Source organism: Oncorhynchus mykiss, chromosome 16, assembly GCF_057628025.1.
Source record: "Oncorhynchus mykiss isolate SJ-2025 chromosome 16, ASM5762802v1, whole genome shotgun sequence".
NCBI classification, from domain to species: Eukaryota; Metazoa; Chordata; class Actinopteri; order Salmoniformes; family Salmonidae; genus Oncorhynchus; species Oncorhynchus mykiss.
In genome coordinates this window covers 78,592,501-78,615,341 of record NC_143037.1, presented here as the reverse complement: position 1 = coordinate 78,615,341, position 22,841 = coordinate 78,592,501, and the positions used below count along the sequence as shown (strand labels likewise).

At 42.0% G+C, this 22,841-nt stretch overlaps 2 protein-coding genes and 1 long non-coding RNA gene across 17 annotated transcripts in view; 1 reads left to right on the top strand and 2 right to left on the bottom strand.

Annotated features, from left to right (window-relative positions):
• Positions 1 to 8,308, bottom strand: part of LOC110492703 (host cell factor 1) — a 60,780-nt gene extending 52,472 nt beyond the window's left edge. For 6 of the 12 annotated variants that reach the window (XM_090204024.1, XM_090204029.1, XM_090204027.1 and 3 more), the window contains exons 1-5: positions 6,919 to 7,187; positions 6,352 to 6,542; positions 5,394 to 5,542; positions 4,501 to 4,661; positions 514 to 710 (exon numbers count right to left, since the gene is read on the bottom strand). In XM_090204024.1, the coding sequence (XP_090060150.1) occupies positions 514 to 710; positions 4,501 to 4,661; positions 5,394 to 5,542; positions 6,352 to 6,520 (676 nt within the window). In that variant the 5' untranslated portion in view covers positions 6,521 to 6,542; positions 6,919 to 7,187. Of the gene's footprint in view, positions 1 to 513; positions 711 to 4,500; positions 4,662 to 5,393; positions 5,543 to 6,351; positions 6,543 to 6,918; positions 7,188 to 8,069 lie in introns of those variants that run through there. The other 6 variants (XM_090204028.1, XM_090204026.1, XM_090204030.1 and 3 more) reach the window with 2 other exon arrangements.
• LOC149977354 (uncharacterized) overlaps positions 1 to 22,841 on the top strand; it is a 460,718-nt gene that overhangs the window by 84,895 nt on the left and 352,982 nt on the right. The window lies entirely within an intron of this gene.
• Positions 10,034 to 22,841, bottom strand: part of irak1 (interleukin 1 receptor associated kinase 1) — a 43,606-nt gene continuing 30,798 nt past the window's right edge. For 2 of the 4 annotated variants that reach the window (XM_036947807.2, XM_036947809.2), the window contains 8 exons: positions 21,583 to 21,697; positions 20,706 to 20,818; positions 17,054 to 17,264; positions 13,560 to 13,631; positions 13,077 to 13,382; positions 12,449 to 12,872; positions 10,846 to 10,964; positions 10,034 to 10,519 (listed from right to left, as the gene is read on the bottom strand). In XM_036947807.2, the coding sequence (XP_036803702.2) occupies positions 10,508 to 10,519; positions 10,846 to 10,964; positions 12,449 to 12,872; positions 13,077 to 13,382; positions 13,560 to 13,631; positions 17,054 to 17,264; positions 20,706 to 20,818; positions 21,583 to 21,697 (1,372 nt within the window). In that variant the 3' untranslated portion in view covers positions 10,034 to 10,507. The remainder of the gene's footprint in view (positions 10,520 to 10,845; positions 10,965 to 12,448; positions 12,873 to 13,076; positions 13,383 to 13,559; positions 13,632 to 17,053; positions 17,265 to 20,705; positions 20,819 to 21,582; positions 21,698 to 22,841) is intronic. The other 2 variants (XM_036947808.2, XM_090201662.1) reach the window with 1 other exon arrangement.

Below are 22,841 nucleotides of genomic sequence, written 5' to 3'. Positions count from 1 at the left end.
TATAATAATTATAATAATAGTAATTATAATAATACTAATTAATCCAATTAACATTATTATAATAATAATTATTATTATTATTATTATAATAATACCAACAATTATAATAATACTAATTATAATAATAATAAACCTAGATCATGCAACATAGGCTGTTTACACACACAGCTCTATTTGGATTATTTTTTTACACTATTTGGTCTGTTGACCAATCAGATCTTTCGACCATAATTGGACAGCCTGTGTAGGTGTTTAACATATCAGCCAAGCACATAACATGATATAACGACGTGATGCCCAACTGCACAGTCGATAACGTAGCACCGCAGCCAGCCATTGGTTGATAGCACGCAGCCAGCCATTGGTTGATAGCACGCAGCCAGCCATTGGTCGATGCCACGCAAACCTGCCAGTCAGCATGTCACTGTACTGTGAACACCATGTGTATCCCGTCTAGACAAATTAACTTGATTTGATTTCCTAGTCGGGCAGGAAACTCGAGCCGTCACTCACCTATGTCTAAGATCCACAGATCCCCCAGACGACAACCACTCATGCCTCCATAGATGACCAGACGGGACTTCTCTGTGTAGACGACGGCAGTGTGGCTCTCTCTGGGCGGGGGCAACACCCCGTAGGTGATGGGGATGTCCCAGCCCACCACACTGGAGCCGGCACGCAGCTCCAACGTATACAGATCGTTCAGGTATCTGAGTGGAGGAAAGGAAACACAGTTACATTTTATTCTGTTCCGTCATTACGCTGTAAGAAAAATACTAGATTGTGTTAAATGTTGCTGTGTTTTGACAAGGCCTACATTAACACCATCCAAACACCACACTGGATGGTAGACCCCCCCCCTCCCCAGAGTTAGCTGGGGGCCCCGATGTTCCTCTGTCTCATGATGATTACAGCCTCCCTTCATCTGGTTATATCTATAGTGTTTGGCAAGGTTACGGGTTCAATCCCAACAGGGATCACTGTGTACTGTGAGTCAATAATCTATTGGAGAGGGGTTGGACAGGGGTTAAAGTATCAACCAATCCACTAACTGGAAAGTGGACAACGTTCTCCAGTGAGTTTAACTGTTTCCTGTTGAAACGTGATATCCCAGGTATAAAACACACTAAAGGATACGAAAATATGTTTTGAGTGTTGTTGTTTTTTAATACACACAACTGCAAACTTCAAGAAGGGCATTCAAGGAGTTGGTTTGATGGGAAGTCGTGATGTCAACAGCCTCCCCACTTCTTGAGGAACAGAGGAGCATTAGAAAACAAAAGAAGAAAGCTGACTTAAGAAATCCCCCCCTGTGCAACGACATGACTTAAGAAATCCCCCCTGTGCTACGACAGGACTTAAGAAATCCCCCCTGTGCTACGACACTACTTAAGAAATCCCCCCTGTGCTACGACAGGACTTAAGAAATCCCCCCCTGTGTTACGACACGACTTAAGAAATCCCCCGTGCTACTTAAGAAATCCCGCCCTGTGCTACGACATGACTTAAGAAATCCCCCCTGTGCTACGACACTACTTAAGAAATCCCCCCCTGTGCTACGACACTACTTAAGAAATCCCCCCCTGTGCTACGACACTACTTAAGAAATCCCCCGTGCTACTTAAGAAATCCCCCCCTGTGCTACGACACTACTTAAGAAATCCCCCCCTGTGCTACGACATGACTTAAGAAATCCCCCCTGTGCTACGACACTACTTAAGAAACCCCCCCCCTGTGCTACGACATGACTTAAGAAATCCCGTACCAATCCTGTCTCGGAGCTCTACGGACAATTCCTTCGACCTCATGGCTTGGTTTTTGCTCTGACATGCACGATCAACTGTGGGACCTTTATATAGACAGGTGTGTGCCTTTTCAAATCGTGTCCAATCATTTGAATTTAAAATGGAAACAGGTACACACCTGAGCTCAAAGCAAAGGGTGTGAATACTTATGTAAATAAAATCCTGTTTACATAAGTAAATCCAGGTTGATGAGGAAATAAATCTATTTAATACATTTTAGACTAAGGCTGTAACGTAACAAAATGTGTAGAAAGTCAAGGGGTCTGAAAACTTTCCAAATGCAACTGTATATAAAATAATTATTCACTCAAAATATTTTAGTTGTTTCTATTACTAAGTAGACCTATGCCATTAACATTTTAAGACGCCATTGGCCCTTTAAGAGTTGTTCTATCGCTGCGCCAAACACGCTCGATACTCCAGTTGTAACTGCATGTGTAAAACAATGCCACTCGCACAATTGAAAGAGTAGAGAAGTAAATGTGGTAGCGATAGAAAACTGGGATTCCTCTTCTTTAAAAAAAAAAAAACAAAGGCCCATACTGCTTTCAATAGTTTTCCCGCGATTGCATGAAGAATTGCAAGGCCCCCCCCCCCCCCCCCAGGTGAAGACAACCCAGTACGTCACTAGGAACATGCTCCCCCCCCACCCCCAGTGGGTGGTGAAGACAACCCAGTACGTCACTAGGAACATGCTCCCACCCCCCCCCAGTGGGTGGTGAAGACAACCCAGTACGTCACTAGGAACATGCTCCCCCCCACCCCCAGTGGGTGGTGAAGACAACCCAGTATGTCACTAGGAACATGCTCCCCCCCACCCCCAGTGGGTGGTGAAGACAACCCAGTACGTCACTAGGAACATGCTCCCCCCCACCCCCAGTGGGTGGTGAAGACAACCCAGTACGTCACTAGGAACATGCTCCCCCCCACCCCCAGTGGGTGGTGAAGACAACCCAGTACGTCACTAGGAACATGCTCCCACCCCTTGTGTTGCGAAACAGTTACAAGTATGGTTTTAAAGAATTTGGCAACTCGTCCAACAGGCCTCACAACTGCAGACCACGAGCAACCACGCCAGGCCCTCCACATCCGGCCTCACAACCGCAGACCACGAGCAACCACGCCAGCCCAGGACCTCCACATCCGGCCTCACAACCGCAGACCACGAGCAACCACGCCAGCCCAGGACCTCCACATCCGGCCTCACAACCGCAGACCACGAGCAACCACGCCAGCCCAGGACCTCCACATCCGGCTTCTTTACCTCAGACCACGAGCAACCATGCCAGCCCAGGACCTCCACATCCGGCCTCACAACAGCAGACCACGAGCAACCACGCCAGCCCAGGACCTCCACATCCGGCTTCTTCATCTCAGACCACGAGCAACCACGCCAGGCCAGGACCTCCACATCCGGCCTCACAACCTCAGACCACGAGCAACCACGCCAGCCCAGGACCTCCACATCCGGCCTCACAACCGCAGACCACGAGCAACCACGCCAGCCCAGGACCTCCACATCCGGCCTCACAACAGCAAGCAACCACGCCAGCCCAGGACCTCCACATCCGGCTTCTTTACCTCAGACCACGAGCAACCATGCCAGCCCAGGACCTCCACATCCGGCCTCACAACAGCAGACCACGAGCAACCACGCCAGCCCAGGACCTCCACATCCGGCTTCTTCATCTCAGACCACGAGCAACCACGCCAGCTCAGGACCTCCACATCCGGCCTCACAACAGCAGACCACGAGCAACCACGCCAGCCCAGGACCTCCACATCCGGCTTCTTCACCTCAGACCACGAACAACCACGCCAGCCCAGGACCTCCACATCTGGCTTCTTCACCTCAGACCACGAGCAACCACGCCAGCTCAGGACCTCCACATCCGGCCTCACAACCACAGACCACAAGCAACCACGCCAGCCCAGGACCTCCACATCCGGCTTCTTCACCTGCGGGATGGTCTGAGACCAGACACACAGACAGCCGATGAAACTGTGGGTTTGCACAACGGTAGACTTTCTGCACAAACCGTCAGAAACGGTGTCAGGGAAGCTCATCTGCACACTCGTCGTCCTCACCAGGGTCTTGACCTCACTGCAGTTCGGCATCGTCACCACCAACTTCAGTGTGCAAATGCTCACCTTCGACGGCCACTGGCACGCTGGAGAAGTGTGCTCTTCTCGGATTAATCCGGTTTCAACTGTACCGGGGAGATGGCAGACGGTCCTGAGGCCCTTTGTCGTTCCATTCATCCACCGCCATCACCTCATGTATCAACATGATATGCATACTCACCAGACATGTCACCCATTGTTCATGTTTGGGATGCTCTGGATCGACAGCGTGTTCCAGTTCCCACCAATATACAGCAACATCGCAGAGCCATTGAAGTGGGGTGGGACAACATTCCACAGGCCACAATCAACAGCCTGATCAAGTCTATGTGAAGGAGATGTGTCGCACTACATGAGGCAAATGGTGGTCACACCAGATACTGACTGGTTTTGTGATCCAGAATCCTGTTTTTTTTTTTTTTTAAGGTAGCTGTGACCAACAGATGCATATCTGTATTCCCAGTCATGTGAAATCCATAGACTAGTGCCTAATGAACATGTCAATTGACTGATTTCCTTATATAAACTGTAATTTATTTTATTTTGCTCAGTATATATTGATGTAGTGTACCTGGGGATGTTGTTCTTGGGGTCCTCGCTGTCGTTAGCCAGTCCTCCGAAAAGGTAGCATTTGTTCCCTACCAGGGAGAAGCTGTGGCCCAGACGGGGACAGGGAGGAGGGCCGTTCTTAGGAGATTTGGCCTTCAGACGCTTCCACTCCCAGCGGCTAGCCTGTGGACAGCCGGAGAAAATAACATCATGCAGATGATAACTCACTAACAAGCTTGGGTGTGGCCCTACGACCTCCAACTAGCCTAGGCTGACATCTGATGCAAAACAGAGAAATTGGTTTAAATCAAATCAAATTTTATTGGTCACATACACATGGTTAGCAGATGTTAATGCGAGTGTAGCGAAATGCTTGTGCTTCTAGTTCCGACAATGCAGTAATAACCAACAAGTAATCTAACCTAACAATTCCAAAAGTGATTGATGGAGTGATTGATGGAATGAGTGATGGTACAGAGCGGCATAGGCAAGATACAGTAGATGGTATCGAGTACAGTATATACATATGAGATGAGTATGTAAACAAAGTGGCATAGTTAAAGTGGCTAGTGATACATGTATTACATAAAGATGCAGTAGATGATATAGAGTACAGTATATACATATGAGATGAATAATGTAGGGTATGTAACATTATATTAGGTAGCATTGTTTAAAGTGGCTAGTGATATATTTTACATCATTTCCCATCAATTCCCATTATTAAAGTGGCTGGAGTTGAGTCAGTGTGTTGGCAGCAGCCACTCAATGTTAGTGGTGGCTGTTTAACAGTCGGATGGCCTTAAATTGACAGAATACATTATACAGATTTTGTTTGTGCAAACTGTTTAGTGTTTTACGCCCCAATGTCTCACGAAATAACTAATCTGTGTATTCTGTGGGCTGAGCGCGTACCTGCAGTTCATACAGATCGTTGCTGTATTTGCCATACTCCACCATCCCTCCGAACACCAGCAGCCTGGTGCCGTCGCACACGAACCCATACGCAGCACAGCCAGGCGGGATATCACCACGGACAGCAGGAATGAACCACTGGTTGGTCGCTGAAACACAATTAACTCTTAGATTAATGACAACCCCTGCTATTTAACAAATGTCACTGTAGTAATAACCTGTTTAACTACACAATGTCAAAAGCCACAGTCTGAGGATTCCAGTGATTTCACTTAATAATATAGTCTAACAAATATGCCAATATGGAAAGTCATTATTGATGCTGCACCACTAATAGACCATAGAAATACAGTGCTATTGCATGTAAGTGGCATTTTATTTATTTGTTTTGCATTTTTGTTTAGTGGCCAACTATTTGACATGCCATTTTGACAAGCCTCAGGTACGCTTAAAAAAAAAAATAGCACAACATAGAATGCATCGTGGATTGGTGTTTAATAATGATGGATCTTTGTTGATATTATGACGTTGCTGTTTTCTATTAACCCGCCATTTCTCTCTGGATTTTCTCTCCAATCAGCACCCAAGGCGAACCATTACCCACACATAACGAACTACTGATCCCATTACATTTCACGGCACGTCAACACTGGCGCTGGTTTACCTTGCAAAATGATGAGCAATACAGAAGTCACATTTTAACCATGTACCAAACACAGAGAGGTGCATTGCTAATTCACAATGTTGAACGACAATGCATAAGCGGATTAAGTACTTGGTTAAAATAATATGTATAGGTAGTTTTCTAGCCAACCATACATTATATTTCTATATAATAACTGACTAGCACAATTTAGCGGAAGCGCTAGTTTAGAATCCAATTGCTAAAAAAGGTTAACGATAGGATTTAACCATATGTACTAAATGTATGCATGAACCACTGGACGTTAAACCTTACCTGTGTTATAAACGTGCAACTCATCCACAATTCCTTCATTGCCCCCCCCGAAAACGACCATCAATTCTTTGATTGCAACCGCACGGTGCCCATGTCGGGGCCGGGGGACAGGACCGGACCAACCCAAAACCCGCTTCCACCGTGGCTGCAGGACTGAGCCAGATGCCATTGTGCCGGGAGATGAAGTTCCTCTTTGAGTGGGGAAAAAAAAATCCAAATTGAAAACCTTTTCAATATTAGTTGAAAATTGAGATAAATAGCTAAAAGTATAACAATGCTAAATGAACTAGCTCGCTAGTTAGCTCCTGTCAGGAATAGCCAGCTAGTTGGCTAACGCTAAGCTAACAGGATTAATAACCGCGTCCTGCTAAAATACTGCACACAAAAAAATATATATATAAAATCAAGATGTGTTTGTTTTGATCCCAGTTCAAGTCCAATTGTATGTAGTTGTATTGAGAATAGGTCCAGGCGGCTGTGATTCTATCTTACTAGCTAACAGTAGCAAGCAAGCTTATTTAGCCAAGAAGAAGCTAAATAAAAAATCTATGGGAGCCGCCATTTTACCTTGCTCGACGCTTTGCAGAAAATTTGTAGAAAAAAAAGCCGGCAGGTCAAAACAACATAAATCCGTAACACCATGAATGCACAGCCATTTATACAAAAAATAATGTAAAATAAAATGGTGTTACTCGCAGTCAACTTTGTGCATCTCTTCAAAATTCACACAATAAATTTTGTTTGGTGTGTTTTGCAGTTAATAGTTCCACATAAGCAAAACGGTGCGATTCAATGGGTGCCGCCATCTTGGCGCAAACTAACCACCCAAAATGGCCGACACAAATTAGGCGCTGAACCCAGTTTGCTAGTTACGACTGAATTATTTTTTTTAATTATAATTATATATATTACGAGTTAGCTTCCTTCCACGTATATAATTTACAATCCAAATGTACATTTGGATATTATTGTCCCGGGAAGGTAGCCACACCAGCTGTTTATTTTCTCATGATTTTATCATGAGCAGAAATGCATATTTAATGTTATTCAGGACATTTTTATTTTATTTAGATGCAGATATGTTGATTTAATTGTAACCTGTTTCCAACAGTACCACTCCAATTGTCATCTCTAGTAATTGTTGCAGGCAGGCAATGTTCATTTGTGTTGTTTTGTTGTACTGTGATGGTACCTGACAAAAGCTAGCTACTTAGCTGTCAAAAAGGCGCTGGTTTAGCTAACAGCTAGCTAGCTAACACTAGTGAAGCATCTTTGATAGTCCGCTAGCTAGCTAATACTGCAAATCAAGATTCAAAATAACATTACTGACAGATTATACATAGCATTTCAACAGAACAATCCAGATAGCATTTAGCATATAGCTATTTAGCTTAGCTAGCTCTCTCGTTAACGTTAGCTTCCGGCTTAGAAGCTAAAGTTAATATCCTTCTTGACCAAGTACAGCTAGTTATGAATGACGAGCAACCTTAGTACAAACCTAACATGGTAGAATAATTTGGGGGGAAATTTTAAGTTGAACTTCTTTTATTAACGTATCTTTCATTGAAGCATTAACAGTTATAAATTACTTTTCCTTATTAGCCTTGCTAGCAAGTTAGCCAACTTCCCTCAAGAAAAATGGCGGAGATACCGTCACAACAAAAAGCAACGAGAAAAAAAAAGAAAAGTTGAAATTATCAATACCACATTATACTTACACGTTAATTGTAACTAATCAAAAGTCTCGAGAGCGGGACTCAATTTAAGAAATTGCACCCAGATAATTATATCAGTTAAAATGAGAAGCTAGTACTGTCTTTGGCTACTTCTCATGCCGCCCAGGAAGCCGCCATTTTCTCATCTGCATCAAACAAACACCAGTATCCAGAAGCCCATAGTGGAGATGGCGAGCAAAGTGGCTTGCTGACAACAGTAAAGGCTGTCTCACCACTCCAACAACAGGGCAAAGGTTTACAGGACACTCACTACATGGCATCAATTGGCCTAGACCAGGCTGCATGTAAATGGTTCCAAAAATTACTTCACTGATAGAACTCAATGTATTTTTGTTCAGTGTAGTAGAAAGCAGATTATGAATGTTGACTAAATATCGGTCCAAGACTATAGCGAAATCATCTATATGAACGTAGTTTATCATAGCGCAGTGGCATCCAAACATTTCTCCAAGTTTCACCATCATTGTAGAGTCCTAGTTATTTTGTTGCTTTGATTTCAGAAGTAATTTCGGAAGATCATTATTTAATGTAATTAGTGATTCATTTACATCTGTCTCTCATTTTAAGGTCAATCCTGTTACGTGAACTGAACTGTAATTTTAATATGATGAAACTATTCCTTTAAAAACAAAAATCTAAAGGAACATCTACACTGAACAAAAATGTAAACTGTTGGTTTCATGAGCTGAAATAAAAAATCCCCAAATGGTACATAAGAACAAAAAGCTTATTTCTCACAAATGTGTTTACATCCCTGTTAGTGAGCATTACACAGGTGCACCTTGTGCTAGGAACAATAAAAGGCCAATCTAAAATGTGCAGTTTCATCACAACACAATGCCACAGATGTCTCAAGTTTTTAGGGGGTGTGCAATTGGCATGCTGACTGCAGGAATGTCCACCAGAGCTGTTGCCAGATAATTGAATGTTCATTTCTCTACCATAAGCCACCTCTGTCGTTTTAGAGAATTTGGCAGTACGCCCAACTGGCCTCACAACCCCAGACCACGTGTAACCATGCCAACCCAGGACCTCCACATCTGGCTTCTTCACCTGCGGGATCATCTGAGACCAGTCACCTGGACAGCTGATGAAACTGTGGGTCTGTACAAACGGTCAGAAGCAGTCTCTGGGAAGCACATCTGCATGCTCGTCATCCTCACCAGGGTCTTGACTTGACTGCAGTTCAGTGTCGTAACCGACTTCAGTGGGCAAATGCTCACCTTCAATGGACACTGGTGAAGTGTGCTCGTCACAGATTAATCCCATATGATGCGTTTTGCATCATATGATGCTGCTGTTCACATAATTAAATAATTCACATTGTTGTTGCATTGTCGAGAAGGAACCTGCACGTAAGCCTTTCATTGGATGATGTGTACCATGTGTCTCTCATACATACGACTACCAAAACTTAAATCATTAATATCCAAATAATTCTACTTTCTTTACGTGAGTAGACAATACATGTTCAGCAGACTTCTAAATCATGATTGATAGGCCTAATTGTGTCAAAATATTTTATTTGTAACTGGCGTATTTCAAGTTATTAGTCGTATGTACGGGATACGCAATGTATATATCGTCCAATGAGATGCTTAGTTGCGGGTTCCTTCCTGACAATGCAACAATAACACATAAAATAATAATAATAATAGAAACCTAAAGGAAATGTCAGTAGAATAGAATAATACATTTGAGCAGAAGTATAACAGGAAGGCACAATTTAGTCCAATATTTACAGGTTTTTGGGGAAGGTCGGGATGAGGGCAGTGTATAAACTGAGTAGAATAAGAGTCTGGTAGCAACAGTTGTGATGTGTACGTAGCATTAGTGTATGGGTGTGTGTATATGTGTGAGTGTGTGGGTGAGTGCATGTGTATGGGTGAGTGTGTATGGGTGAGTGCATGTGTACTAAGGTACGAAGAATCAGAGCAGGTGGTCAGTCCAGTTCAAATTATATTTAATGAAAACCTTGACATTCATATTGTACAAATACAAATCATACAGTTGTCTGAATTATCTAAAAGATACATTGTACAAATTGTAACCATAACTAGTGATGTGTGAAAGAAATGATTGGATTTGATTACATTTCACGATATCAAAACCGCAATGCTTCAGTTTTTTAAAATAAAAATGGAACATACTCCAATCCTGCTTTTTTTTGTCAAGTCAACATTTGCTTTGCATTTCCCAAACTGAACTTGCATAACAGCCAATATTGACTGTTGGCCAATGTATGAGACGCAGATCGCACCCACATGGCTTAGTTTGTTTAGGTACTGCAGTGTGTAATGGTAGGCTGGGTTGTTAGTTGTGAGCGTTGGTCTGTCTGGGCGTGTTGGCTTGACTCTCACTGGCCTCACTGGAAAGATAATCAAGCTCATCACTCTCTTCTGGTCCTCGGCATTGTGGGTTCATCTCAGCATCTGAAATATCAATATCAATATATATATATATATATATATATATATATATATATATATATATTATTTATAAAAAAAATAAAAATATTTGTATTTATTAATATTTATATTAAAACAATATATATAAATATATATTTGTATTTTATTTATTTTATATAAAGTTATTTAGTCATCACATAAACCAGATAGAAAAACAACAGCTGTTGAGCATACTGACAATAATACATACTGTGACTTGTAGTCAAATAAGCTATTTTGCACCATGACAAGCACAGTTAGGGAGTTGAATGTAAAGAAAGGTCAGATCATGGAAAGAAAGAGCAGCTTACAAATAAATATCTGAGGAAAAAAAGCTGGCCGGTCTGTATTCTGCCTTCGTCACAGAGCGCCATCTTGTGAAGGAAACGCTCTTCGCACGTATTTACAACTAGTCCATGGCAGGGCAAGCCTGGCAGAGAGAGAGACTATGTTTCCTAACAGGTAAGATAGACAGTGGTGGGTAAGGGCAGAGGTCCACAACTCCAGGCCACAAGGGATGCAGTCAGTGTTGTTTTTAGTTGCTGCCCCATTTAAAATCAGTGACTAGTTTAGACCTGGGAAACCAGGGATGAATGAGTTACTTTAGAAGGACACATCGTTTTGCAAAATAAAATATATGAATGGACAAGTCTAGGTAGTCTCTCCCTGTTTCATTCCACTTTCTTCCCTTTTGTGCCTAATAAAGCAATTACAAATTACACTGTCCTTACTGTTACTGAGTATTTTTATTTTACTGATGTAAAATGTTATTAAATGTAACAGTTTTGCAACTGAAGTAACTGTCACTGAAATAACAGGACTGAAGTAAACTATCACTGAAATAACAGTACTGAAGTAAACTATTACTGAAATAACAGGACTGTTACTGAAGTAAACCATCACTGAAATAACAGTACTGAAGTAAACTATCACTGAAATAACAGTACTGAAGTAAACTATCATTGAAATAACAGTACTGAAGTAAACTATTACTGAAATAACAGGACTGTTAATGAAGTAAACTATTACTGAAATAACAGGACTGTTACTGAAGTAACTATCACTGAAATAACAGTACTGAAGTAAACTATTACTGAAATAACAGGACTGAAGTAAACTATTACTGAAATAACAGTACTGAAGTAAACTATTACTGAAATAACAGGACTGAAGTAAACTATTACTGAAATAACAGTACTGAAGTAAACTATCACTGAAATAACAGGACTGTTAATGAAGTAAACTATTACTGAAATAACAGGACTGTTACTGAAGTAACTATCACTGAAATAACAGTACTGAAGTAAACTATTACTGAAATAACAGTACTGAAGTAAACTATTACTGAAATAACAGTACTGAAGTAAACTATTACTGAAATAACAGTACTGAAGTAAACTATCACTGAAATAACAGTACTGAAGTAAACTATCACTGAAATAACAGTACTGAAGTAAACTATTACTGAAATAACAGTACTGAAGTAAACTATTACTGAAATAACAGTACTGAAGTAAACTATTACTGAAATAACAGTACTGAAGTAAACTATCACTGAAATAACAGTACTGAAGTAAACTATCACTGAAATAACAGTACTGAAGTAAACTATCACTGAAATAACAGTACTGTTACTAGAGTAAACTATCACTGAAATAACAGTACTGTTACTAGAGTAAACTAATCACTGAAATAACAGGACTGTTACTGGAGTAAACTAATCACTGAAATAACAGGACTATTACTGGAGAAGGCTATTTGAGAACTCTTTCCATCCCTGCTGATGAACATGACCCAAAAGGTGTGTTTTAACGGGCACTGACGGAGTAAAACTAAAATCCCCAATGAATGCAGCCCTCATGGAGTTGAGCTGTGCACCCTACCCCTGGGCTCTGACACAATTAATCCTCTTACCTGACGCTGAGCACGGGGACCTGGAGCGTAACTGTCTGGCTGGTGAAGACCAACCACACGGCATGGAGGTCTGGGGGTCTGATCGGGTGTCACTATGGGGGAGCCGAGAAGGAGGAGCACAGTACTGGGAATAACCTTGGCTCTCATCTGATTCACATGGACCAAGGAAGGAGGAGGACGAGGAGGAGGAAGGAGGGAGGACCGAGGACGGGTGAGGCGAGATTGAGTAGGGGTGTGGAGGGCAGTGGTACGTGTCTTCCAGTGGACCTACTTTTGACAGAACGTCTGTTAGGCAGTCTATACATGAGTCTATGGATGATTGAGGAGGTTTGGGGAAGGACTGCTGAGAAGGAGAAGAAGAGGAGGATACGGCTTTGTCTGAGGCCTTCAAACTGGTATGGATGTCTTGAAGCGCCTGGAACACCTAGGAGTCATGTCACAATTAGGGTTGGAGTCAAGTCCATTTCAACTCAGGAAGTACACTGAATTTACAATTCTCTTCAATGCTTTTCAATGCGGGAAATTGGAATTCGGATTTACTTTCTGAATTGACTGGAATTTAAATTTAATTGAGCCTGGTCACAATACGTTCCACACTTGTTTAAATTCACACGGTGACAAGTATTACCTCGGTCATGGGGGGCCTTTTCTTCCCCCGGGCCTCCAGACAGCGACAGGCCAGAGTCGTCAGATCCAGGGAGCCGTGTGGGGCCGGAGAAGAGGAGCCCGGACCTGCCGTACAAACCCTGGATGAGCTAGAAAGAGAGCCTCCCATCCCTGTCACCATCAGTCTGGGGTCCAGGTGCTTCTGCCAGATATGTGTAGCGGCTGGAGGAATACTAGACTGTTCCTGGGTCACTTTCTCTGAAGTCCTCTTTGACCTCCCTCTGACCTGATGACCTGCGTCGTCCTCAGCCTCCTTCACCAGGTCTTTCTGAAGAGGAAAATTATACAAGACGTAAAGTTTAAAAAAAACAAACTTTCAGACATTATAACATTATACAGGTTACAGAACATCTGATCGGTCGTGTCAGTGTGACTAGTGGTTCATGGGGTCTTTTATTTCTCTCGCAAGGAACAGAGATTAGAGTATCAACTGCGTCACCCTCACCAGGTAGACAGCTTTGGATTGGCTGTGGTCCACTTCTAAAGCTCTACGACCAGTCAGAGCCTCCAGCAGCACCTGAGGAAGAGAAGACAAGGTGATTGTGTGACATCACATTCGTACAGTGGAGTAGTACATTAGTATAGTAGTACATTAGTGTAGTAGAGTAGTATAGTACAGTAATATAGTAGACTAGTATAGTACATTAGTATATTAGAGCAGTATAGTACAGTAATAGAGTAGCATAGTACAGCAATAGAGTAGTATAGTACAGTAGTACATTAGTATAGCACAGCAGTACATTAGTATAGTAGTATAGTACAGTAATATAGTAGACTAGTATAGTACATTAGTATATTAGAGCAGTATAGTACAGTAATAGAGTAGCATAGTACAGCAATAGAGTAGTATAGTACAGTAGTACATTAGTATAGAACAGTAGTACATTAGTATAGTAGTATAGTACAGTAAGATATAGTAGTATAGTACAGCAATATAGTAGTAACGTACAGTAATATAGTAGTATAGTACAGTAATATAGAGTAGTATAGTACAGTAATATAGAGTAGTATAGTACAGTAATATAGTAGTATAGTAGAGTAGTGTAGTACAGTAATATAGAGTAGTATAGTACAGCAGTATAGTACAGTAATACAGTAGTATAGTACAGTAATATAGAGTAGTATAGTAATAGAGTAGTATAGTACAGCAGTATAGTACAGTAATACAGTAGTATAGTACAGTAATATAGAGTAGTATAGTACAGTAATATAGAGTAGTATAGTACAGTAATATAGAGTAGTATAGTACAGTAGTATATTAGTATAGTACAGTAATATAGTAGTATAGTACAGTAATATGGAGTAGTATAGTACAGTAATATAGTAGTATAGTACAGTAATATAGAGTAGTATAGTACAGTAATATAGAGTAGTATAGTAATAGAGTAGTATAGTACAGTAATATAGAGTAGTATAGTACAGTAGTATATTAGTATAGTACAGTAATATAGTAGTATAGTACAGTAATATGGAGTAGTATAGTACAGTAATATAGAGTAGTATAGTACAGTAATATAGTAGTATAGTACAGTAATATAGAGTAGTATAGTACAGTAATATAGAGTAGTATAGTACAGTAATATAGAGTAGTATAGTAATAGAGTAGTATAGTACAGTAATATAGAGTAGTATAGTACAGTAGTATATTAGTATAGTACAGTAATATAGAGTAGTATAGTACAGTAATATGGAGTAGTATAGTACAGTAGTATATTAGTATCGTAGTATAGTACAGTAATATGGAGTAGTATAGCACAGTAGTAAATTAATACAGTAGTATAGTACAGTAAGATAGAGTAGTATAGTAGAGCAGTAAATTAGCATAGTATAGTAGTATAGGACAGTAACATAGTAGTATAGCACAGCAGTACATTAGTATAGTATAGTAGTATAGTAATATAGAGTAGCATAGTACAGCAGTAAATTAGTATAGTAGTATAGTACAGTAATATAGTAGTATAGTACAGTAGTACGTTGGTGTAGTATAGTGGTACATTAGTATAGTAGAGTAGTATAGTACAATAATATAGAGTAGTATAGTACAATAATATAGAGTAGTATAGTACATTAATATAGAGTAGTATAGTACATTAGTATAGTACATTAGTATAGTAGAGTAGTACAGTAATATAGTAGAGTAGTACAGTAATATAGTAGAGTAGTACAGTAATATAGTAGAGTAGTACAGTAATATAGTAGAGTAGTATAGTACATTAGTATAGTACATTAGTATAGTAGTACAGTAATATAGTAGAGTAGTATAGTACAATAATATAGAGTAGTATAGTACATTAGTATAGTACATTAGTATAGTAGTACAGTAATATAGTAGAGTAGTATAGTGCATTAGTATAGTACATTAGTATAGTAGATCAGTACAGTAATATAGTAGAGTAGTATAGTACAATAATATAGAGTAGTATAGTACATTAGTATAGTACATTAGTATAGTAGAGTAGTACAGTAATATAGTAGAGTAGTATAGTACAATAATATAGAGTAGTATAGTACATTAGTATAGTACATTAGTATAGTAGATCAGTACAGTAATATAGTAGAGTAGTATAGTACAATACTATAGAGTAGTATAGTACATTAGTATAGTACATTAGTAGAGTAGTACAGTAATATAGTAGAGTAGTATAGTACATTAGTATAGTAGAGTAGTACAGCAATATAGTACATTAGTAGAGTAGGATAGAACAGTAATATAGTAGAGTAGTATAGTACATTAGTATAGTAGAGTAGTACAGCAATATAGTACATTAGTAGAGTAGGATAGAACAGTAATATAGTAGAGTAGTATAGTACATTAGTATAGTAGAGTAGTATAGTACCTTAGTATAGTAGAGTAGTATAGTACATTAGTATAGTACATTAGTAGAGTAGTACAGTAATATAGTAGAGTAGTATAGTACATTAGTATAGTAGAGTAGTACAGCAATATAGTACATTAGTAGAGTAGGATAGAACAGTAATATAGTAGAGTAGTATAGTACATTAGTATAGTAGAGTAGTATAGTACCTTAGTATAGTAGAGTAGTACAGCAATATAGTACATTAGTAGAGTAGGATAGAACAGTAATATAGTAGAGTAGTATAGTACATTAGTATAGTAGAGTAGTACAGCAATATAGTACATTAGTAGAGTAGGATAGAACAGTAATATAGTAGAGTAGTATAGTACATTAGTATAGTAGAGTAGTACAGCAATATAGTACATTAGTAGAGTAGGATAGAACAGTAATATAGTAGAGTAGTATAGTACATTAGTATAGTAGAGTAGTACAGCAATATAGTACATTAGTAGAGTAGGATAGAACAGTAATATAGTAGAGTAGTATAGTACATTAGTATAGTAGAGTAGTATAGTACATTAGTATAGTAGAGTAGTACAGCAATATAGTACATTAGTAGAGTAGGATAGAACAGTAATATAGTAGAGTAGTATAGTACATTAGTATAGTAGAGTAGTACAGCAATATAGTACATTAGTAGAGTAGGATAGAACAGTAATATAGTAGAGTAGTATAGTACATTAGTATAGTAGAGTAGTATAGTACATTAGTATAGTAGAGTAGTATAGTACCTTAGTATAGTAGAGTAGTATAGTACATTAGTAGAGTAGTATAGAACAGTAATACATTAGTAGTACAAGGGGTGGCTGGTAGCCTATTGGTTAGAGCGTTGGACTTGTAACCGAAAGGTTGCAAGATCGAATCCCCGAGCTGACAAGGTAAAAATTGAAAATAAGAATTTGTTCTTAACGGACTTGTCTAGTTAAATAAATGTAAAATAAATTAGTATAGTTGAGCAGTATAGCAGTGTAGTGCATTCATATAATAGAGTAATGTAGTACAGTAGTATAGTATAGTATACTATTATATACTACTAGGCTACTGTATAATAGTGTAGTGCCAGTGTGTGCTTTCCTCCTACCACTCCAAGGCTGAAGATGTCAATGGCTACTCCCAACGCGCCTGTTTTGAGGTATTCGTCAGGTAAGTACGCCTGTGTTCCCCTCACTGTCTTGGTATAGGCTACCGTGGTGGTTCTACCAGCGGACCTACTGCTGGGGCTACAGCAGAACCGGGCCAGGCCAAAGTCCCCCAGCTTAGGCTCCAGGTGCTCGTCTAGTAGGATGTTAGAGCTGGAAGAAGGAGGCAGATGGTCAGAGTGGGATTGATCAAAAAAAGAAAAACAGCATTGATATGGTATCAATGCAAACTTCACTTATTTCTTGTGTCAAGTTTTCCTTCAAAAATGTCAGAGCATCAGCTGTCATCACCTGGTTAATCTTCCAGGCTAATTTCTCATTTCAAAGATGAGATGGAGACTTAATATGGTAGTAAGAAATGATGGGGACAAAGGAATGATTCAGTCAACAGAGCAGCCAACCTCTTGCCTGGTGACTCAGTCTGAATATAACAGAGCAGCCTACCTCTTGCCTGGTGACTCAGTCTAAATTTAACAGAGCAGCCTACCTCTTGCCTGGTGACTCAGCCTACCTCTTGCCTGGTGACTCAGTCAACCTCTTGCCTGGTGACTCAGTCTGAATTTAACAGAGCAGCCTACCTCTTGCACGGTGACTCAGCCTACCTCTTGCCTGGTGACTCAGCCTACCGCTTGCCTGTTGACTCAGTCTGAATATAACAGAGCAGCCTACCTCTTGCCTGGTGACTCAGTCTGAATTTAACAGAGCAGCCTACCTCTTGCCTGGTGACTCAGCCTACCTCTTGCCTGGTGACTCAGTCAACCTCTTGCCTGGTGACTCAGTCTGAATATAACAGAGCAGCCTACCTCTTGCCTGTTGACTCAGCCTGAATATAACAGAGCAGCCTACCTCTTGCCTGTTGACTCAGCCTGAATATAACAGAGCAGCCTACCTCTTGCCTGTTGACTCAGCCTGAATATAACAGAGCAGCCTACCTCTTGCCTGTTGACTCAGCCTGAATATAACAGAGCAGCCTACCTCTTGCCTGTTGACTTAGCCTGAATATAACAGAGCAGCCTACCTCTTGCCTGTTGACTTAGCCTGAATATAACAGAGCAGCCAACCTCTTGCCTGGTGACTCAGCCTACCTCTTGCCTGTTGACTCAGCCTGAATATAACAGAGCAGCCTACCTCTTGCCTGTTGACTCAGTCTGAATTCAACAGAGCAGCCTACCTCTTGCCTGTTGACTCAGCCTGAATATAACAGAGCAGCCTACCTCTTGCCTGTTGACTCAGCCTGAATATAACAGAGCAGCCTACCTCTTGCCTGTTGACTCAGCCTGAATATAACAGAGCAGCCTCACTCTTGCCTGTTGACTCAGCCTGAATATAACAGAGCAGCCTACCTCTTGCCTGTTGACTCAGCCTGAATATAACAGAGCAGCCTACCTCTTGCCTGTTGACTCAGCCTGAATATAACAGAGCAGCCAACCTCTTGCCTGGTGACTCAGTCTGAATTCAACAGAGCAGCCAACCTCTTGCCTGTAGCGCAGTAAGAGTCGAGTGGAGACGAGAACGGGTTCGGTTCAGTCGATCTTCCTGATGAGCCTTAGCCAGTTAGCTAGTTTGTAGATGTGGCTACAAACTTCAGTGACAATTAGAAACTTGTCTGCCGAAGTTGGGACTTGGGATTGTGTTCAGAATAATTTTGTTTCGATCAGAATTTTTTAAAAGTTTTATTTTACTAAAATGTAACGTTAATGCTGTAGTTGTACATTTTCTGTGAAAATCACTATAATCACTTTAGCTGTCACCCTGGCCTGATATTAACTACACTATCTAGCTGCAGTACTCCCCTCTCCTTACTGGCCTGATATTAACTACACTATCTAGCTACTTTCCTCTCCTTACTGGCCTGATATTAACTACCCTATCTAGCTACTTTCCTCTCCTTACTGGCCTGATATTAACTACACTATCCAACTACACTACTTCCCTCTCCTTACTGGCCTGATATTAACTACACTATCCAACTACACTACTTCCCTCTCCTTACTGGCCTGATATTAACTACACTATCTAGCTACTTCCCTCTCCTTACTGGCCTGATATTAACTACACTATCCAACTACACTACTTCCCTCTCCTTACTGGCCTGATATTAACTACACTATCTAGCTACTTCCCTCTCCTTACTGGCCTGATATTAACTACACTATCCAACTACACTACTTCCCTCTCCTTACTGGCCTGATATTAACTACACTATCTAGCTACAGTACTCCCCTCTCCTTACTGGCCTGATATTAACTACACTATCTAGCTACTTCCCTCTCCTTACTGGCCTGATATTAACTACACTATCCAACTACACTACTTCCCTCTCCTTACTGGCCTGATATTGACTACACTATCTAGCTACTTCCCTCTCCTTACTATGGCAAGCGGGAACGAAGGACACTTTGCCCCATGTTGTTGTGGCCAGCTAGCAGTGCAAACTCTCCCTATTGAGCAGTAGACTATCACGGTGAAATCCAGATGGTTACTAAATACCAATATTACAAGTTATTTCTCGTGTAGGAAATTATCCTACTCGAAATAAAATCAAGTGGGATTGAAAAAATAAATACAAAAACTGGCCACGTTAGCTAACTAGCTAGCTGGGAAGGGCTCATCAGGACGGTTGACTAAACTAGCTAGCTGGGAAGGGCTCATCTGGACGGTTGACTAAACTAGCTAGCTGGGAAGGGCTCATCAGGACGGTTGACTAAACTAGCTAGCTGGGAAGGGATCATCAGGACGACTGACTGAACTAGCTAGCTGGGAAGGGCTCATCAGGACGGTTGACTAAACTAGCTAGCTGGGAAGGGCTCAGCAGGACAGCTGACTAAACTAGCTAGCTGGGAAGGGCTCATCAGGACGGTTGACTAAACTAGCTAGCTGGGAAGGGCTCATCAGGACGACTGACTGAACTAGCTAGCTGGGAAGGGCTCATCAGGACGGCTGACTGAACTAGCTAGCTGGGAAGGGCTCATCAGGACGGCTGACTAAACTAGCTAGCTGGGAAGGGATCATCAGGACAGCTGACTAAACTAGCTAGCTGGGAAGGGCTCATCAGGACAGCTGACTAAAGTAGCTAGTTGGGAAGGGCTCATCAGGACGACTGACTGAACTAGCTAGCTGGGAAGGGCTCATCAGGACGGCTGACTAAACTAGCTAGCTGGGAAGGGCTCATCAGGACGACTGACTGAACTAGCTAGCTGGGAAAGGCTCATCAGGACGGCTGAACCCAATCCATTCGTCTCCACAACTCTCAGCTGCTCGACATACGTCATCAGTTTGGGCACCAGGCGTTTCTGTATAGCCTCTCCCTCCTAGAAGTCGTTTGTGTTGACTTCAAAATGGAGGGGCGTTGTACCAAAATGCATCAGCGATTGGATCGTCTTTTACAAATCTAACCCAATCAGAATATCAAAGTTGACAACACCGTGTAGGCTGTCTCTGGCCCAACCCATCTGTATCTGGGAACAATAAGAACGGCCAGAATGTGTTCACATTCTAGAAATCATCTGGGGAGGAAGGCAAATGCAGAAGAACGATGGAAAAGAAAAGGTCCGTTTGCTGAGCGATGTGGATGGGTAGCCAGGGAAAGCCTACCTCTTGATGTCTCCATGTATGAGCTGCGGAGAGGAGGAGTGGAGGAACTGAATGGCTCTGGCTGTGCCCAGCAACACACTGACACGCTGTGGCCAGAAGAGGGCAGCACTGGCCTGTGGGAGAGGCACACACACACACACAGTCAACACACACCAACAACACATATATTCCAGGTTCAAACCTTGCGTCATGTCCTCCTTTCTCATTGTTTAATAAGCTGTCTCGATAGCAGTCCCCGTCCGTCTCGATAGCAGTCCCCCTTCGTCTCGATAGCAGTCCCCGTCCGTCTCGAGAGCAGTCCCCGTCCGTCTCGAGAGCAGTCCCCGTCCGTCTCGAGAGCAGTCCCCGTCCGTCTCGATAGCAGTCCCCGTCCGTCTCGATAGCAGTCCCCGTCCGTCTCGATAGCAGTCCCCGTCCGTCTCGATAGCAGTCCCCGTCCGTCTCGATAGCAGTCCCCGTCCGTCTCGATAGCAGTCCCCGTCCGTCTCGATAGCAGTCCCCGTCCGTCTCAATAGCAGTCCCCGTCCGTCTCAATAGCAGTCCCCGTCCGTCTCAATAGCAGTCCCCGTCCGTCTCAATAGCAGTCCCCGTCCGTCTCAATAGCAGTCCCCGTCCGTCTCAATAGCAGTCCCCGTCCGTCTCAATAGCAGTCCCCGTCCGTCTCAATAGCAGTCCCCGTCCGTCTCAATAGCAGTCCCCGTCCGTCTCAATAGCAGTCCCCGTCCGTCTCAATAGCAGTCCCCGTCCGTCTCAATAGCAGTCCCCGTCCGTCTCAATAGCAGTCCTCGTCCGTCTCAATAGCAGTCCCCGTCCGTCTCAATAGCAGTCCCCAGTCAATGTTCTTTAGTTTTAAAGATATGAAGAATAAAATACTGACCTGGTTGTGCAGCTGGTCTTCCAGAGAACCGTTGGGCATGAAGACATAGAGCAGACAGTAGGTTCCCTGTCCAACACAGTAGCCCACAAAGTCTACAATATTGGGATGTCTGTATCTGGGAGGGGAAAGGCAGAGTTGTTTTGTTTGTTGCTAAACCTACAACAGAGCCTATTGTCTGCATCTTACAACGAAGAAGACACTTTTCAGATGTATTTTTTTCAGGGGATAAATCGTACAGATGGAGCAGCACTTTATTCAACAATAGGAGGAAGAAACAGAGCATATAGGCAGAGTAAAGATGACCTGCTTGGCAGAAGAGAGACTAACCACAGCAGACCAGCAGAAGACAAACTAACCACAGCGGACCAGCTAAAGCCTGAAGAGGACAGTATAAAGGGAACTTCTGATTCTCCTGCTCCACCTGGGCTTTTCTCAGGTCAGGCTTCTGTATGATGGTACGGTGTACAGTCTGATGTACGTGGAATAGGGGAGACTAGGGGCTGACCCCATTTAGTTCACTGGTCAATTGTTTTAGTCGAGCAGTTGCAACAACAACAAAAATGTATTGGTTCACGCCTGTGTGAGTGGACTAATCCATTGTAGAGGCCTGTCTAGTGGACTAATCCATTGTAGAGGCCTGTCTAGTGGACTAATCCATTGTAGAGGTCTGTCAGAGTGGACTAATCCATTATAGAGGTCTGTCAGAGTGGACTAATCCATTGTGGAGGCCTGTCAGAGTGGACTAATCCATTGTAGAGGTCTGTCAGAGTGGACTAATCCATTGTAGAGGTCTGTCAGAGTGGACTAATCCATTGTAGAGGCCTGTCTGAGTGGACTAATCCATTATAGAGGTCTGTCAGAGTGGACTAATCCATTATAGAGGCCTGTCAGAGTGGACTAATGCATTATAGAGGTCTGTCAGAGTGGACTAATCCATTGTAGAGGCCTGTCTGAGTGGACTAATCCATTGTAGAGGTCTGTCTGAGTGGACTAATCCATTGTAGAGGTCTGTCTGAGTGGACTAATCCATTGTGGAGGCCTGTCAGAGTGGACTAATCCATTGTAGAGGTCTGTCAGAGTGGACTAATCCATTGTAGAGGTCTGTCAGTGTGGACTAATCCATTGTAGAGGTCTGTCAGAGTGGACTAATCCATTGTAGAGGTCTGTCAGAGTGGACTAATCCATTGTGGAGGCCTGTCTGAGTGGACTAATCCATTGTAGAGGCCTGTCTGAGTGGACTAATCCATTGTGGAGGTCTG